Genomic DNA, 18,065 nt, shown 5'->3' with positions numbered 1-18,065 from the left:
CTTTCAAATCTGACTGTCTTCTGTTGTACTCTTTGCTTTGTGGGTTTTAAGAAGGATGTTTTACATAGAGGAGAGAAAGTAACCTAGATTATTTGTGTTACTATCTAAATAAATCAAACCAATTATTTCTCAAAAGAAAAATACAGGGGAATTTTTTAAAAATTATAAAAATATCAACAGAGAATATATCCATGCTCTATATTTGTCTGTTATGACTCTCGTGTTTTTTTCTTTAAAACTTCTTCTTTTGCATTCAGAAAAGGATGTGAAAATATCTTCTATTTACCTAAATTCATCTATTTACATATGATAGCTGGGAAGAGAAAGCATGAAAGCCAAAGGAGCCCAGAGGGGTTTCCAGGCACTGGGACCAGCCTGGGCTGCTCTCCCAGCCCCCATCTGAAGGGCACCCACAACCTGCTCTCCCCTCTGAGCAGCCTTTCCTGCTCTCCTCTAGTCAGGGATTTCACAACATTTTCATTTATTTAGTGTCCTGTGGCAACTTTGCATGGCAGGATGTTTGCTATCATGCTTTTTGGCACTCCAATCCTCTAAGCTTTTGGGTGCTGTCTTGACAGAGAGTGGTGCATAGTGTCAAACAGCTGATTTTGATCTGTTTGCATCTTGTTCTGCGTAGAGATGCTCGAGCAGCGCTGCAGAGCTATCTGATTTTCAAGCTCTCAGTTTAAATCCTGTTGCCTAGGTGAACTGGAGTTTTAGATGCAGACTGATCTGTTATCTCTGGGGGGAAAAAATTGAAAGAGGTATTAATATGACATGAATGTGTTTACAAATCCTGGGTGAGGTTATGACTTAGCTGTAATTCTCCTCTACACACGGTAGCGAGTTCAGTCCCAGTGACTGAGATGATTTCTGCATTTCCAGCTTTGTCATTGATACAAAGTGAGTTTGCCATATAATTTTTTCCTTTCAAAGGCCACCTTTCTCTCTGTGTGTGTGCTAAGTTCCATTTGGCTCTAGAAGCTCCCTCCCAGGGCAGAGGGGACAGGGGAGAGAAGGGGCATGTCCCTCAGTGGCACTGCTTCTCATGATGCTGAGAGGCTCCAGGCAGGAGGCAGCATCTGCCTGCAGAGGCAGCATCCCGGCCAGACAGACCCTGCCCAGCCCTCCACTTCTCCCAAGGTGTCTTTCAGGAGCTTTCCAAGCTCAACACATTCAGTGGTGGGTGCAGCATTCCCACCAGCTCCCATCTCCTCGCATTCTGCCTCAGACCAGCAGATGCTCGTGGTGTGCATCTGTTTTGAAAATGAGATCCTGAGCAAGAAGGGCACTTTGGAAAGGAGGGGCTTTGATCTTTTTTCTTTAATCTCCTTCTCTCTGAACAGCCCATATTGGTACTTCTCACTCTCTGCAAAAGTTCTTTAAAACCCTCTCAGCAGAAAATGCAGGGACCTCTCTCTGCTGCCCTCCACCCAGCAGCAATGGAAGCAGTGCAAACCATGAGCTCTTGCTGGAGCTGCTGCAGGCAGGAGCTGCCATTTGGAATCACAGACCCAGTCCTGGCACTGGCCTCTGCTGGGGTGGCTGTGCCAGGCAGCTCCTGCCCACCAGCACAGTCCCCACCTGCTGCTCCCCACGGTGGCTTTTGTGGTCCAGGTCTGCAGGCTAATGGCCCACACAGCAAATTAGCAGAGAGGGGCACAACAACTGGATCCAGACACATTATCCAAGGTCCATGTTTTCAAAAATATTCAAAGTGCTTCAGGTCACTCTGAGTTTTCCAGCTTTGGAAGCTCCCACTGTTGATTCTTTGCTGCAAAAGCACTAATGAGCAGGGCAAGGCAGAGCTCACTTGTTTGCATTTGTACTGTGCTGGAAAATAAGCCAACCACTTTCTTTATTCCTCCTATTTCTTGCAAAGACTAATCCTTCCCTGGTTTCAGGTACAAGAAATGAAAAGGCAACAGGAGTCATGGAAAGGCTGAGCTGGACTAAATAGTTAAAAACAGACAAAAATTTACCTGATTAAAAGTAGTTCATGTACCCACCCGTACTTGACCTTGTAGCCCTGGTCTGCATTCGGAGCCAAGGAGATCTCACCCATGAAGGCATTGGCTCAGTATCGGACTCAGATGTCCAAAATTGGACATGTGAATGACTCTAAGGTTATGCAGTCATCCCAGGTGACTATAAACATCATTATTGCAGCTATCTAAAATTACACATGATGCATTACACTTAAAGATGTCCCAGATATCACCATTAGGACACAACCTAGCAGTTGAAGAAATTTGTGCTCCAGTACAGGGTTGGAATCTGGCAGGCAGAAACAAGGTTGGGACCAAGAGTGTTCTGTGCAGGTCTGTGATGTCTGCAAGGTCATTATGAACTTGGATCTAACAATCTCTCTCTCTGTGATGATGAAGTGTATTGTTTTGCATTTTCTTATCCCCTGAGGTCTAGACATCCCCTCACAGCAAAGACCCCAGGATTAATAGCAGATAAATATGCAAGACTGTGGGAAGCTCACCTGAAAGAAATGGCCAAAAGATGGCCAAAAGATGGCCAAAGCACTGTACTGCTTAGTTCCTTGTAAAAACCTGTTATCCCATTAAAGCCTTTGTGAGAGATTTCACTCAGCAACCATCACACTGCTGTCAACAGCTCACACTCTGATCCAAAGGCATTCCTTGGGCTAATGGAAGGTTTGCCTGAAAGGTGGAAAAAATCTATAGGAATTGCTAAGTTATGTCTGTCCAAGGCACTTGGTCTGGTTAACCAAGGGTGACGAGAGCACGGGCAGTGCACGATGCCAGCGGTTCACTGGGGGTGTCTCCTGTGCCACCACAACCCAGGAGCAGCCTCCGAGTGAGCACTGGAGCCTCTCTTGGGCACTCTGAGCACTCGCTCTCCTGAGCACTGGAGTCACTGGTGTCCCTCTCCTGCAGGGGTGAGCCACGCCGGCGCTCGGCAGCCCGGGAAGTCGCCGGGATTCAGCGTGAACTGGGTCCTGGGCAGCGCAGAGCTGGAGGTGATCAACGCCACCACGGGCAAGCGCAGCTGCGGGGGCCCCTCGCGCCTCTGCAAGCACATGTTCTTCACTCGCTGGGCCAAGCTGCATGGCAAGGTGGGTCTGGGGCACTGCGAGCCCTGTCACTAGCTGTCCTCCAGCACATGGACAGGGAGAGATGAAGACAAGGAAAGAATTGTTCTATTAAATGCTAAAACCTCTTTCCTGTTGGGAAACGAGTGGAAACAAACACGGCAGGGTGATGGTGGGGAGGGAAGTTGGAGACAATTCCATCAACAGAGTCATTAGGGAAGGCAAAGGAGCCTTCAGGGTGGGCAGGTTTGAGCACAAGCCCAAAGGGATTGTTCTGCTCTGCAGGACACCCCAGGGGAAGGAGCCTGGTGGCACTCATCACATTCCAGGCAGTGGCAGGGTCTGTCCTAGCAGCAACCCTGAGCCTGGGGTGACACAAGTCCCAGCCTATCTCCTGCACAGCAGGTAGGAAGAGAGGTAAGAAGCGCTCCTGCCACCCCCAGAACAGAGGGGTCCTCACAGGAACAAAACTGGGGCCACAGCTGGAGCTATGGCTGGGAGAGCTGGATTGCTTCTGGCTCACACCAGGGATGAGGTTGGAGTGAGCAGGAGAGAGGAACTTGTGGCTGAGCAGGGCACTTTGCCCTTGACGAAGCAAGGATTTTATAAAGTCATCACTCTCTGCCCCTAGGGAGCAAAGGCAACAAAGAGGCAGCCAGAGAGAAGCCACTGCTGCCAGGCCAGCTTGTGGCCCACTGACACCCCGGCTGGCAATGTCACCCTCCCTTGCTGACTGGGCCAGTACATCTCCAGCCAGTACAGCCCCATGGAGTGCAGGCACACAGACAGGAGCAGCTCATTGCAGGCTGCATGCTCACCTTCCCCTTTAATCTGCCTCTCAGCATCTCTCCAGTATAGAGACAAGGACAAGAGCTGTTTGCTCATCAGGCTTGCCTTGAGGGTCCTTTCCCCACAGGTTTGGCATGGTAGAGACTTGGGCAGGTCAGAGGAGTTTGTTTAGTCCTTCTGCAGAGCAAAGGGTGCTCCCTCCTGCATGTCCTTCCAGGGGCACTGCACATGTGATATTGCTGTGGGTAGCTCCAGTGTTCCAACAGTTTTCCCACACCAGCACAAACCCTGATGCCTGATTTCTGCCCTGCCCTGGACAGGTTTCAGAGCATTCCCAGCAATAACAGGCTACAGAGGGGAAATGGGAGAGTGTGGAAGACAACCCCTCTTTTTCTGTGTCTGGGCATTACATGGAAGCCCTGAGCTGCTCCACTTCCCAGGTTAAACTTTCTTTAAAGGAGTATGTGCTTTAAAGACCTCCAGAAAGGATTTCTTTCAGTTTTGTTGGTAAAAATCATCTTAATTGAGAAGTAGCATTCTGCCTTTGTAGAACACACCAAGACCAACACTCGCTACTGCCTATGCCCACTCCAAGGCAGAGCTGTTCACCCCTTTCCTGCTCACAATGGCTCAAAACTGTGTCACCAGCATTTATTGCTTCCCTGGCTTTCTGGTCGTTAAACCAAAAGCAAACACACAAAGCACAGTGATTGCTTATGAAATGTAGACAGGAAGATTATACAGCTACTGAAGCCTCCTGTTTCTTTTGGCTCACAGGTTGGGTTTTCTATTTTTTTTTCCCTTCCCTGATTTTTGTTCTGCAGCTGAGCACACGAGTACCAAGCCATGGAGAGGTGCCATCAGTGTACAGCGAGGCAAAGCTGGTGGCTCAGACGTACCAGTCTGTTAAGCAGCAGCTGTTTAAAGCATTTCAGAAAGCTGGCCTGGGCACCTGGGTGAAGAAACCCCCAGAGCAAGATCAGTTCCTACTAACTGTGTGATTCACTCCACACCTTTTCTACACGACTGGATCAAACCAACTGGAGAGAAGGCGAGGCAGGACGAATGAGAGAATTGAAGCAGTTTGAGTTTTAATAGCAACCTCCATGGGAATATTTGCTTTTAATCCTGTATTGGAAATACATCAGTAGAAATGTGTCTGATGCACTGAACTCAACTTTAGAAAACTGCTTTTTCATGATCCCTTCCTAAGAATGTACCTGCCCAAATTAAAATGCCACCCCCACCAAGATTCTGCTTTTTATTGTTTATTGCTGTTGGTTATTACTGATTTGAGGTGTTAGTGGGCCACCTGTCTGATCCAAAATAGACCTTTGTTTTCCTCACACAATCAGTGCAAAAGTCATCACTGAATAATGGAAAATAGTGAGCAGAGATGGAAGTACCCCAGGCACACAGCATGACAGCAGGTCTCAGAGCATCCATAATCATCCACAAAATAAGGTTCCTAACCTCTATGCAAATATCTTCCTGTAAACTGTCTAAATCTGTGACAAAAAATTTGGACATCAAAGAAATGCAGCATTTTTAAACTGATTTTTCCACTGCTGGCTCTCAGCACAAAGCCAGGCATCAGGATGCCCTCGGTTTTTACACTTATTCCCTCTGACACCTTGGACAAACCACTTCACAACAAATCTTCAACTCTAGTCACAATTTGCATGCTGCAAATTTTACTTGTCTGGCCCAGTTAATCTCACATGCCTTTCAGAGACCAGCCAGGGTGCAGATCCTTGTCAAGGGGGCAAATCAGCCCTGTGCTGCCTGCAGGGGTGCCCAGCTCTGCAGGGGCTGCCAGGGAGGAGCAGTGCATCCATGCTCCTGGCTCTGGATCTTCAGGAAGCTGCCTAAAGTCAGGCAGGCTGCAGCAGGACCCAGAGCCTCAGATCTCCAATCCCCTGATGACCCAGAGCTCTGAATTAAGTGGGTGTGAGCTCAGGATGCTCCATGCATCTGAGCAATCACCAGGTTGGGTGCCCACAAGTAAGACATCCCCAAACAAGAGCCAAACGTTGGTTGCTTGGCTCTTCCCTGCCAAGTTTCTTCCCTGCCTCAGTTTCTCCACCTGTCAAATGGGGATAACAATAACTGCTTCACATCTAAGGAACTTGGCAGGATCAAAATGCTCTGGTCATATGGAACAGTGTAAGAAAGTGTCACTCTTGCAGTGAGTTTTACCTCTCCACACAGTCCAATTGACATAAGCACAGCAGAGGCAACTACAGGTTTGGGTAAGGTCTTACTCAATGCATGAGCTTTCAGATTCTAGCTCTGTGTAAATGCCAAGTGTTATTATTACTCTTCATGCTCATCTGCAGCCTGAAAAGCAGATGGGGTTTTTCACTTAGGAGACAAGTATCACCCAACATTTAAATATTTTCTTCATAACTGGGCTGGGTCTGATACAATCTCATCTTCGAACCATCCCAAACCTCATCAGAATGCAGAAGATACAGTCATGGGAGAACTGAGCTTTGATAGTCCCACTGCAAAACCAACCTTCAGATGCCCTGCACATTTCTCTAAGTTCCTGGGTTTTTAGATGACAGGATTTGCGGGTATATAACTACTGTTTTCTTTTTATTCCTGTGATTGTCTTTAAATCTGTATATAACATGCTGCTACTGATTTGTGATAATTGTCTTGGTATTTTCTCAGAACTGTCAAGCTGAGTTACTTTTCAAACAACACAAGGCTCATATTTTTCCATGTAATTTCCTTTACAGGGGAAACTGTTCCTATCAATAAAGATAGATGCTCTTTGTATAGGGTTTATCATGTTTGGAGAGCCATATACAGTAAATACATTGTTTATTGATGCCCACAATAGAATAGCTACAGTATTTTGATGAGATTTTATTTTTAGATTATAAACTACAAGATGTATCTATAGTGTCTTGTATAAAAACAATTGTGATAAACTAGAATTTTTAAATTAGGTAAAACAAAGCTCTCCCCTTCCAGAAACCTTTTCAACAAAATAATACATTCCATATTAACTACCAAAAATATTTTAAAAAATATCCTTAGAGTAGAAATAGCTTAAAAAAAAAAAAAAGGCAACCAAAAACTGAGTCTTTTCAATAATGGAAACACTTTGTGGTAACCACTTTGTCAATACTTTGACCACTTTGACAGCTCCTCTGATTAACATTTGAATACTTTTGGCACCTTCTGGAGCTTCCAGGTACCTGCACATGGTCCTGTCCTCTGACACAGCTGTTGCTGCAGACCTCCAGTGTGATTTGGGCAGCAGATGTGCTCGAGGGGCAGCGGGCAGGGGCCAGCCCAGGGCTGGAGGTGTGGGAGAGGCTGCAGGGGACAGTGGCAGTGGTGGCCCCCCAGGCTCTGGCTGCTCCCACTGAGGAAGAGAAACCACAGGGCAGCCAGAGAGGAAGAGATTTCTGATGCAGAGATCCACAGGGCAGGGGGGAGCATGTCCTCTGCTTTTCCTCTCTGAGTTAGTCCTTGTTTAGCACACATGAGACCTCAATGGCTCTTCCTTACAGCTCCCTGCCCTCACCCATCCTCCTCCAGCCATGGCATGATTTCAACCCAACTAATGCATTGTAATTCCACCAGGCTGGTGTTGCAGCTACTGTGACAACAAAGCACCATGCCTGGTTATTTTTAAGGACATAGAAAAAAAGTGTGGCAGGATGAAATGATCCTTTGTTGCAGGAAATACACAAATGCAACTCTGGATTCAGCTGCCAAAATGAGTTTAGTAGTGGGGACCAAACTGAGTCCCCACTGCAAGTGGGCATCAGCTGATCTCAGTGGAGTTGCACCTGCTGGCACTAGGGTGGAGTATGACCTTAAATATCTACTTCTTCTCATTATGGGCAACAACAGTGTGATGGGACCCCATCCCAGGAGCACACATGACCTACACACAGCATCTCCTGAAGCAAAGGAAAAATTGCTCAGTAGTAATTCTTTAGTGAAGATTCTGTACATAACATGCATGAGTGAATGGCAATACTGTACTAATGGATGTACATTTGTAATATTTGTAAAAAAAAGAAACAAAAAAGATGACAAAAGAAAATAAATCTGAATTTACATATGTGAATTTGCTGCTAAGTTCTGTAAATTGCACTTCAGTGATACCTGATAAGTGAATGTTTCTGTTAAGTGAATAAAATGCCAAGTAAAATTGTTCTTTCACTGTTTATTGACCATTTTTCACTATGACTTAGCAATAAATTGGAATGTGCTCCAGAATGCTAGTATGTATTTTCACACCTACTGTAGATCTACAGATACCTTCTTGTTCAGTTTGGATGTGATGCATTGTAGGAACCACACATTTGTGTTGAGAGAGGGATGTGGCTGCTCATAGGCAGGTGAAGGTGAAGCCATAAAAGGACACAGTATTTTCCTGGAAGAAGAGTGGACTGGATACATCTCTAATTTGATCCTTCCAGGTTACTCTCAAAGATCTTTCTCAATAAAATTTAATACATTTTTTCAGATCCACATTGCATGGGACTTGCTGCACAAAGCTGCTTGAGAAAACCAAAGTGATGAACAAAAGGTCACAACATCTCTGCATATTTCTGCTTCATTGATGGAGTGGCTTTGGATTGTTCTTGCTTTGAACAATCAGTATTCAGCCACAGCAATCAGTATTCAGCCACAGCAGACTAAACTCACACTGAGCCCAAACAACACCTTCCCCACAAATATTTAACCTCGAGGTGATTTCCCTTTGCCAGTCCGTTATAGAGATCACTGTTGTTACCAAAACATCCAAAACTTTTCAGCAGCCACTGTGAAAATATGAATACACCAACAGCAAAAATTTTCAAGAAAGAGATTTCCCTGTCCATCTCCCTGTGAAGATGTGGTTCCAAGATGAAATTGAGCCTGACAGCTCACTGGAGCCCCAGGCCCCCCACAGGTCTTTGCTTGCTCATGTTGAAGTCAGTGCCAGACCCTCACAGACCACCCCATGGGTTTCCTTCCCCAGCAGGTGCTGTGCATTGCTTTATTTTCAAGCTAGGACTTTGCTGCAGTTTCATTTCTTCAGCTTGGATCTATGTCATTAGGTATTGGGGCAGGATAAAGGGAAGCAGGGAGAAGAAAGCATTGACAAGGTGAAGTTGCTTGTGTGGAAAAAAAGCCACTGTGAGCTGACCCAGTTCCATCACAGCCATGGTGGAATTTTGCCTTGAGCTGTAGCTGCTACTGCTTGACCATGGCACAAACCATGGCACAAACTACAAAGCAGTCATTAGAGCAAATTGTAGGGATGGATTTCATGTTTAATCTCATTAAGTTTAAAGGTAAATACCTGAAATTCATTTAAAACTTTACAGTGTACACCTCAGCATCACCAGGCACAGTTATTTCTTTTTCAACTGTATATTGGAAAAACAACAGAATAAAACATGAACAAGCTGATATATTGACTAATAGAGGGCTTCACAGAAGTGCCTTCTTCTGAAATAAAATAAATAAGTCCTTCTGCTGCAGTTACACCTTGATAGCCATGCTCCTGTGTTGAAGAATGAAACAGCTCCCTAAGAGCTTTTAAAGCTTTTTGATTCATTACCATTGTGCCTATTGCCCAGCCCTGAGACCTGATTAGTTTGACTAGTTTCAGCTTGATCATGTGGATAGCTGGAAATCTGAGCAAAGTCTGAGATTTTTTAAAGGATAGTGACAGTCTGCTTGGATGAAAAAAAAAAAAAGAAAAATCAAACAACTCAAAGACATACAAGCAAATGCAGACATACAGACACATGGCTTGTTACTACTCCAAGGCCTCCTGAATAAATGACATGGCTTGGAAAAGGAGGATTAATAATTATTGCCTTTTCAGCAATGAAATAGTTCTGCTCAAATGCTTTATTCAACCTGGCTTTCCTGGTAATTAAATCCTCTATTAGAGAAGTTTATGTTCTATTTTATCAACTTCCTTTGCAATACAGAATTACTTCCACCAGACCATTAAAGCCTTGTTCTGCCACAGAAGTGGAAAGGTCCTGTTCATTCTCCTCCAGCCCTGAACGGTGCCTTTACAGCCTATAATGCCATTAAATGATCCAAGCCAAGAGGAGACAGCTCCTTCCTTTGCACACAGTGTTACCAAAAAATACCTCCCACAAAGAGAAATAGCAATGTGAAGAATGGTACATGCAGGTTTGACTGCTCTTCTGACAGACTGGTGTCCTCCATCTCGTACAACCTCAAAGCCAAGCTCAGCTGTTGGCACAGGCTGTGTTTGACACCCCCTGAAGGAAGGTGGAGTTCCCTTCCTCCCCAGCATCACCAGCCCAACTACACCCAGCCCTCCCTTCCATGGCGCACTGTTTGCTGCTTATTGCTTTTACTCCATTTTATTTTAACAAGCAAATTCAGGGGTTTTGCTCAATTAGGAGTGCTAACTCTAGATCTATAAGACAACACATTTCTATTGTGGGTTCTAAAGTGAATTGTTTTTTTCTAAAGCAAATGGCTTGTTCATGTCCTGGTCTCAGTGGTAAAGGAAAGTATTTTCAGGAATAACAACAGCATCCCTTTGACACCACAGGCTCCTAAAATCCTGACCATGACATAGAACAGTGGGACTTGCTCCTAAATCTTAGGTTTCAGTGGGAGATTATCAACTGATAAACCCCTCAGGCTGCTGGCAAAAGGGACAGGCAAGAAAATTAGCCAGTTGTGTGCAGAGGATGTGTCTCATGTTTATAACATTTCACAATATACAGAAAAAGCTAAATGATTTGTGATTATAATTTAATAACCTTTTGGCATGAGAGAGAACTAAAAATACTTGATAATATAGCTGGTTTGGGTTTGGGGATGCTCATCTGGGAACAGAGCAGACTTAAGTACTTGTCTAGATTTTACCCTCAGATTTGAGAAAGAGATGAACAAGTGAAGATCCCCAGAGGAGGGAGCATTTTCCCTCTTGGCAATGAGTTAGCAGCACAGGAAAAACCTCCTTTGTTCCAGGATCATTTTCACTTTAACCACTTCATCCACCCAGAGGATAGGTGTTTAGGTTGCATCCATTTCCTAAATTCCCTGCACAGAGAAAAGTCTCTCCTTAAGATGATTTTTGTGACTTAAAACTGTGTCAAAGAGATGTGGAGAACTTTCCTGCTCAAGGGTCTGGCCTCTCCCCACTGGTGAAAGGGAATCCAGGCTCCTGCACTGAGAGGTCTGTGCATGGGCAGGTGACTCCAAAGTGTCTGCAAGCCACAGGACCTTGTGCTTCTCCATTGTAAAAACCTTTCCTTGTCACAGAAAGATGTCTTTTGAATATTAATACTACCAGGCTTTAAGCAAAGGATACAGTACAGATATATATATATATATATATATATATATATATATATATATATATATATATATATATATGTATATAGTATTTGCAGGGACCCCTGTGGCAGGGAGAAATGATGCATCTGACTCCATGTTCTCAGAAGGCTAATTTCTTACTTTATGATACTATATTATATTAAAGAACAATGTACTATACTAAAGAATACAGAAAGGATATTTACTGAATGCTAAAAAGATAATAATGAAAACTTGTGACTCTTTCCAGAGTCCTGACATAGCTTGGCCCCAATTGGCCAAAGAGTCAAAACAACTCACAGCAGAATCCAATGAAACAATCACCTGTGGGTAAACAATCTCCAAACACATTCCAGACAAGCACAACACAGGAGAAGCAAATGAGATAAGAATTGTTTTCCTTTTCTTTGAGGCCTCTCAGCTTCCCAGGAGAAAAATCCTGTGTGAAGGGATTTTTTTCAGAGAATGTGAATGCCACACTCACACACACACACACACACACACACACATATATATATATATATATATATATATATGTATATGCAACAGACTGACCTGGTTTTAGTGTTACTGTGAACATTTTCAAATTCTGGAAAAAGGCTGTTCCAGCAATAAGTTTTAGTGCCTGACTAAATTAAATTAACATATACTGCACCTACTTAGAGGTTTGGTGAAGGAGTTTATTCTTAACATAACTTTGCTGCCATTGAAAACATTGAAAGGGTCCTTACTGGCAACAAGAGATAGGTAAATTCCAAATTCATGTTTCTACCTGAGAGCTAAGAGTATTAAGGCCATGTGAATCTTGTGTTTGTTCCAAATCTTCATTCCTAGCCCTGACACTTCTGTACACACTGGAAAACCAAAACCATACATCACTGCCATCTGAGCCTTTGCAGTAGAGTTTCCCTGTGGTGGCTCAGCATTTCCCAGATATATTTTTTTCATCTGACCCAGTACCTCTTTGACCCTCTAACAAGGGAAAATACATTTGAAGAACCTTTCTCATTATTTAGAACATTTGCTGTACAAGTTCAGCTCTGTTTTCTGTGTGCAGCTTTCCTAAAATATTCTTTTATCTTCTTTTGCAGTTACTTAAGGGGTGAGGCAGAGATCACAAGTAGCTAAATTGTACATCTATTTGTCTCATCACCTGCTGGTCTTTCTTGAAGAACTGTGGCCAAAGTGAAGACTGAATCATTCTGAAAATAACCCCTTTCTCACTCAAGGAGGGATGTGGAGATTACTCTATCCCAAAAATATCGGTGAAATGCAAAAAAACCTATTTTGGCTCACTACACTATGGGATTGTTCATCTGCCAGCTAAATGCAAAGGATTTCAAAGGACTTAGAGTGCTGCAACTGAGTAGTATTCAGTTTATGAAGAGACTTGGGGGTTAAGGTCACAGGATAAAGGTACATGAAAATATTTCATCACTCCCTCTCCTTGTGCTTTCAGAGAGCAGCTCAATGATTTGCACCACTGGGCACCGAATCAGCCTGAGAGTGTCTCCAGACAAGGCTGCCCTGAAGATTACCCTGTGAAATGACATTAAACTGGTGAAGCATTTTAGTGGTTATGGGATTGGCCAGGGAGTGCCATATTATAGTCCTGCTGCTAATTTCTCCCCTCCTTTGTCATTCTTCCCACAGTTTTCATGGGAAAAAAAAGCTCTATTCAGTCACTGCAGGTAAGATTAGACAAAGTTTCCTGGGAAGACAGAAAGGAAAATTCAGAGTGGTTCCCCCCCATCAGAGCAGTGCAGCAGCTCTGTCCCAGGACAGGTCCATAAAATCAACTTAATTTTCCATAAACATGCTCAGTTTTTTGCTGCTGAGTCTTTCTCCTTGCCAACTCTCATTACAAATTTACCTGGCAGAAAGAGGCTCAATGATGTCCCAAATCAACTGTTTTCAGAGCCATGGTGCCACTGAGGTCAGGTGCTTTTGTGTTCCCTGCTAGCACTGCCAAGTGCCTGCTGCTAATATAGATAAATGTAGAACAACACATGCAGAAACATTTAACCAAGCTAAAAATACACCTTAGACAGAGCACTTCTCTGCACCTTTTACAGGGAGGTTGGCAATAGTTCAGCTGTTACTCTTATTACTGGTTGCATAGTTTGACATTTCCTATCCCCTAACCTGACTTTTTTACTGCTAGAGGGTTCTAAGCCACACAGGCACAGGTTGCTGCAGAGGTGCTGGGTCTGGAAATTACTTGGGTTGCCACATGCTGCTGTCTCATGCCTGCAGCAGCTGTAGAGCTGTGCAGGGTCCTCTGCCTCCACCCAGCCCTGAGTGCCAGCTCCCCCTCACCCTGCAAGGGGAGCCTCCACCAGAGCTGATTAAAGGGTTACTGCCACCAGTGACAGGATAGATTGTGCTTATGAGTCATAGTGGCCTTTAATGCAAGCCAGAGAAAAGAAAACTGCATTAATTTATATTCATTCATATAAATTAGCAGAGGAGAGCTCTTCAGTCCTTCACATCCTTCTCCCCGAGCATTGGCAGCAGCAGCCTGAGCTGGGGAAATGGCAGGAGCTGCCCAGGAAAAGTGAGCTAACAAACCAGCTGCCTCCAGCTTGGCAAGCCTCTGGTTTGCCTTCCAAAGGGAAAAGCCCTCATTGTCTCCAAGGAGCTTCTGCTGCCCATGGGCTGGTAGCTTTGGCATGTATGTAAGTTTATATGTGCATATTTATAAACCTATATTTATGTACTTTTGCTGAAGTGCTTCACTCTATGTGCTGAACTAGGACATGGGTGCTCAGTGGCCCATCAGCTGGCCCAGAAAAGGGGATACAAGACTGCATGTCCTGATGTTTAAGCAGTAGTTTTACTTCCATTTAAGCCAGGATTGCCTCTGGAAAATGTATATACCCCCAAATCCCTGGCAGTGGAGGCCAGGCAGGTGCCCAGTGAAGCAGAGCAGGAAAGTTGATCCTGCTGAACACCTGGTCCCTTTTGCTTCTCTTTTATCCTGGGATTGTCTCTCAGAGTAGACAACAGGGTGGGGAGGGCTGAAAGGAAGGAAGGCAAAGGGTCCACTCTGTGCAGTGATGGTGACACTGCCAACACAGGTCCCCTTCCCCTTCTGTCTACACTCAGACCATCCACCAAACCTCCCTGTGAACACACAGAACTGAAAAACCCTAACAAATAACACTGGAATAATTCACTTGTTTGTTGTTCCAAACAGGTCCATTTTAGCTGTAGTACACCCAGTGTCTTTACCACAGTAGTGAACAGTACAGGTGCTGGTCCCTTCCTGATGGGAAACTGAGGCACAGAGTGCCAAGGTGGCCACAGCAACGTCCTGCAGGTGAGGAGTGCCTGACAGGCCATGCACCCTTGGGGCAAACACCTTCCTCCTCCATAATCCTTCCTGAACCACCAGTGTGGAACCTGGTGAGGAGAAAATCTCTGCCCTGGTGAGCCACAGATGGTGAGCAATGCTCTGGGTCAGCTCAAGGACCATCATTCCTTTAATTGACCTGAGGAATTAATTGCCTGGGAAGGCTGAGGAATCCTGGTTTTGCAGCACTTTTAGACAAAATCCTATGAGGAGCACAATGTCTGACTCAGCCTGGTGGCAAAACACATTGGATCATTTGAACTGCTGGCCTCAGTTTCCTGAGCTAAAGCACTAAAGTACTTCCTTTCAATACAAATTGACCTGGGAAAAAAAGAAAGGATGGCAGCAAGCCAGAAAGGTTTAAGGTAAAACATATTAAAATACATTGTGGAATATTGAACTGTAAGATCTATTAATTTGTCATATTGCATTATGTTATGTGATAGCTACAGCACACTAGTAACAATCATATTATCAACATATGATATATACACATATCTTATAATAGGCACAAATATTGACATATCATGATATATTTTTTGGCATATCAGAAAAAAGATACTAAAACCCCACAAAGATAAAATCCCCCTGAGTTTCTTGGCACTATATAACTGCACATGTAGGTGCACGAGATGAAAAGCTGAGACAGGCACATTCCATTTTCTGCCCAGTAGCAGCTCAGCACTTCATTCCCATCACACAGGCAAGCCAGGGGGAAACATCCCAGGTGGTGGGAGCTGGACTTGACTCTCAGTGGTTCCTCAACACTTCTAGGCTCAGGACTGATCTAAAATAAAACTTCTGGTTGTACTTGGCTCCTACATCTGCTAACAGCACCACTGTGGGCCTGAGGGGCTGAGACAGCTTGCTCTGATCTCACAGGGGGATCAACAGCCCTACAGTGCAAGGATTTAGTCATGAGAAAAGTTCCAAAGAGGCACCTGTGCAGTTTTTTATCAATATTTTGGATGATGTTCTCACTCATATGGTTTGGTTTTAGGCAGCCCCGCAAGAAGCAGGCAGCTTCTTTGTGATCCTTATGGGACCATTCCAACTGGAGATCTTCTATGATTCTACAATCATAGAAGATTGTAGAATCATAGAAGACAGATTCTCTGTCTCTCCCTGCCTGCCAGTAGCTCTCTGACATCCTCTGTGTTTCCAGTGTATTTAGTACAACATGTATTTTCTCAAAACTTTCTATCCATCATCCATAATGTATAGCTGAAGTGTTTGGCTTCAGTACATTTACATGGTAATCAAATCATTAGCCTGGGGGAGGCATAACACATTAATGACTTTAGAAATGTTGGTTAAACTCCAGTCCTGATCAAAGAGACCAAAATTTATTGTCATTCCTCTAATAGCCATGTGGTAACCAAAATGAAATCAATTTGATGAAGATAATTAGGTTCCCATCTCCATCACCACACACTTAGTACAATTAGGTGGAATGAGCTTTCCCTCCCAGCAATATGATACTGTTAGCACAGACAGAAATACTCCAGCAGCACCAGCCAGGAAACATTTACTGAAACGAATATTTTTCAAATTAGAAACTGCTGGTTCATCAGGATCTGAATACTCCCAGGAGTATCCACACCACACACACAGGTCCAGGGTGTAGGAATGTGCCCCCTTTCGATGGAGTGACCAAACTATCTTTTATCTCCTTAAAAAGGAAAAAGGCCAGAAGTTTCTTTCCTCAATTAGGTAAAAAGACACCTCATAGGAACCTTGGGTACTTCACCTCAAACTTAAGGATAGCCAATTGGACAGGAGCCAAGAAGTCCCACCTGAGCAATTCACTAGAAAAAGAAGAGAACAAAGAAACTAATCCCTTTTTTGGGGGTGTTTTACCAGGAGCAAGAACCTCTTGCACCTGGCTCAGGTTTTCTCTGTAAAGAGTTTTGTTATTTTGCCTTTTATTAAAACTTTCCTGTTTCCAACACTACCACAGCAGCCATCCTGCTGATTTTATTCCTTCTAAGGCAGCTGATCTATCTTGGGTGTGATATGGATCTCCAAGAGCTCATAGGACCTGGCTCGAGGAGACCAAATATCACCAGGGCAGAGCTCACAAGGGGAGACACAAGCAGAGGTCTGCCCTAGAGCAGAGAGCATCATTGTAGGACCTTGCCTGGGCTGCTGAACGTGCTCAGCTGGGTCCTGGTGTCCCCCGGGAGCCCACTCCTGTTCCTGTGGGGCTGAGGAGATGGTGCCACCCCAGGGCAGGGCTGGTCCCTCCCTGCTGAGCCAGAGAGAGGCCTTGGTGCTGTTGCTGTGGTTCTGCCAGGTGCAGGAGGGTGGTGAAGCAAAGCTCTGCAGGCAGGGTGGTGGCTGCTCTCAGCAGGGACAAGGCTGGAAAGCTGGATCCTCTCCAGGCATTAACAGCTCCCACCAGCTGGGATGTTTGCACACTCCACACCCTGTGCCTCCATATGCCAAGCCCTAAGCACAATTATTTTTCTCACTGAGAGGCCTTTGTATCAGCTTGGTGCTGAGCAGGAAAAGGAAATTAAATCTTTGCTTCTTCCAGTGCTGAACTGACTGGGCTCAGCATTCCTCTTTGCATCAGCTTCACAGGCAGAATCTATTAGTGCCCATGTTAATCAAATAATGGGAAACCTGATTTGTTAACATAGTCATTAAAAAGTGGACAAAATGCATTTCCAGTTTCCAAAAAAATAAAGGATTCTCTGTGTGAATATTCAGCAGTTACTCATTTAATTTATTCTGAATGTTTGAAAACTTCAATAATTGCATGGATTTTAGCAGGAATGACCCATATCTCTTCAGTGCAGACCTGCAGCTACACAATAACAGCTGTCAATACTTTGAAATAGAGGTAAAGATTAAGTGACTTAGGAGCCCAAGACTGATTTTTGGTCAAAGCTGTTGAAAACTGCTCTCAAAATTTCCTTCCCCACATTTTAATGAACACAATATTTTGTGTCTGATATTATACTACCACTTGGAAATAAAAGTCTTTGCATTTCCTCAGATTTTAAAATCCTACCGAGTACCTGTATCTTAAACGCCAGCTTTCCAACAGAGAAGCATTTACAACTTTCCTATGCAATTTCCCTCTTCAGATTTTCAAAACCACCCTTTGCAGAGTCATAGTCCTGTGTGGTGTATGACAATTGGCAGGGGGTTAGCAACAGCATCCATTCACACCAAAATGAGAGGATTTTACAGGCACAGGAAAGAGAGGCCCAGGGGAGCTATTTGCCCAAAAATTAAAGCTTTCTAATGTCCTTTTCTCCTCTGGGTGTGTCCGCTTGTGTTGAATTTAGAGCATTCCTTAGGCACATCTTGGACAAAGGCAACCTATGTCTCCATGTCCAAAATTCCCAGCAGAGTAGGTCTAGCTTCTGAAGAGTGAGATTTTGCAGTCAAGTGGAAACTGATGGGAGAGGAAGATGAGGACAAAGGCAAACAGCAGCCCCAGGACAGGCAGGGCAGCGATCCACACCAATCCACCCAGTACAGTGATGGAAATGGGCCCACATCTCCCAG

The 18,065-nt window shown here is 44.4% G+C and overlaps 1 protein-coding gene across 1 annotated transcript in view; it reads left to right on the top strand.

Annotated features, from left to right (window-relative positions):
- ADARB2 (adenosine deaminase RNA specific B2 (inactive)) overlaps positions 1-8,038 on the top strand; it is a 305,978-nt gene extending 297,940 nt beyond the window's left edge. The window contains exons 9-10 of the mRNA XM_036403614.2: positions 2,910-3,088; positions 4,678-8,038. Coding sequence (XP_036259507.1) covers positions 2,910-3,088; positions 4,678-4,854 — 356 coding nt within the window. The 3' untranslated portion in view covers positions 4,855-8,038. The remainder of the gene's footprint in view (positions 1-2,909; positions 3,089-4,677) is intronic.
- The last annotated feature ends 10,027 nt before the right edge of the window (positions 8,039-18,065 follow it).

Source organism: Molothrus ater, chromosome 1 (genome assembly GCF_012460135.2).
Source record: "Molothrus ater isolate BHLD 08-10-18 breed brown headed cowbird chromosome 1, BPBGC_Mater_1.1, whole genome shotgun sequence".
Classification (NCBI taxonomy): domain Eukaryota; kingdom Metazoa; phylum Chordata; class Aves; order Passeriformes; family Icteridae; genus Molothrus; species Molothrus ater.
Note: the sequence above shows the minus strand (reverse complement) of the source record. Positions and strands in the feature narration are given on the sequence as shown.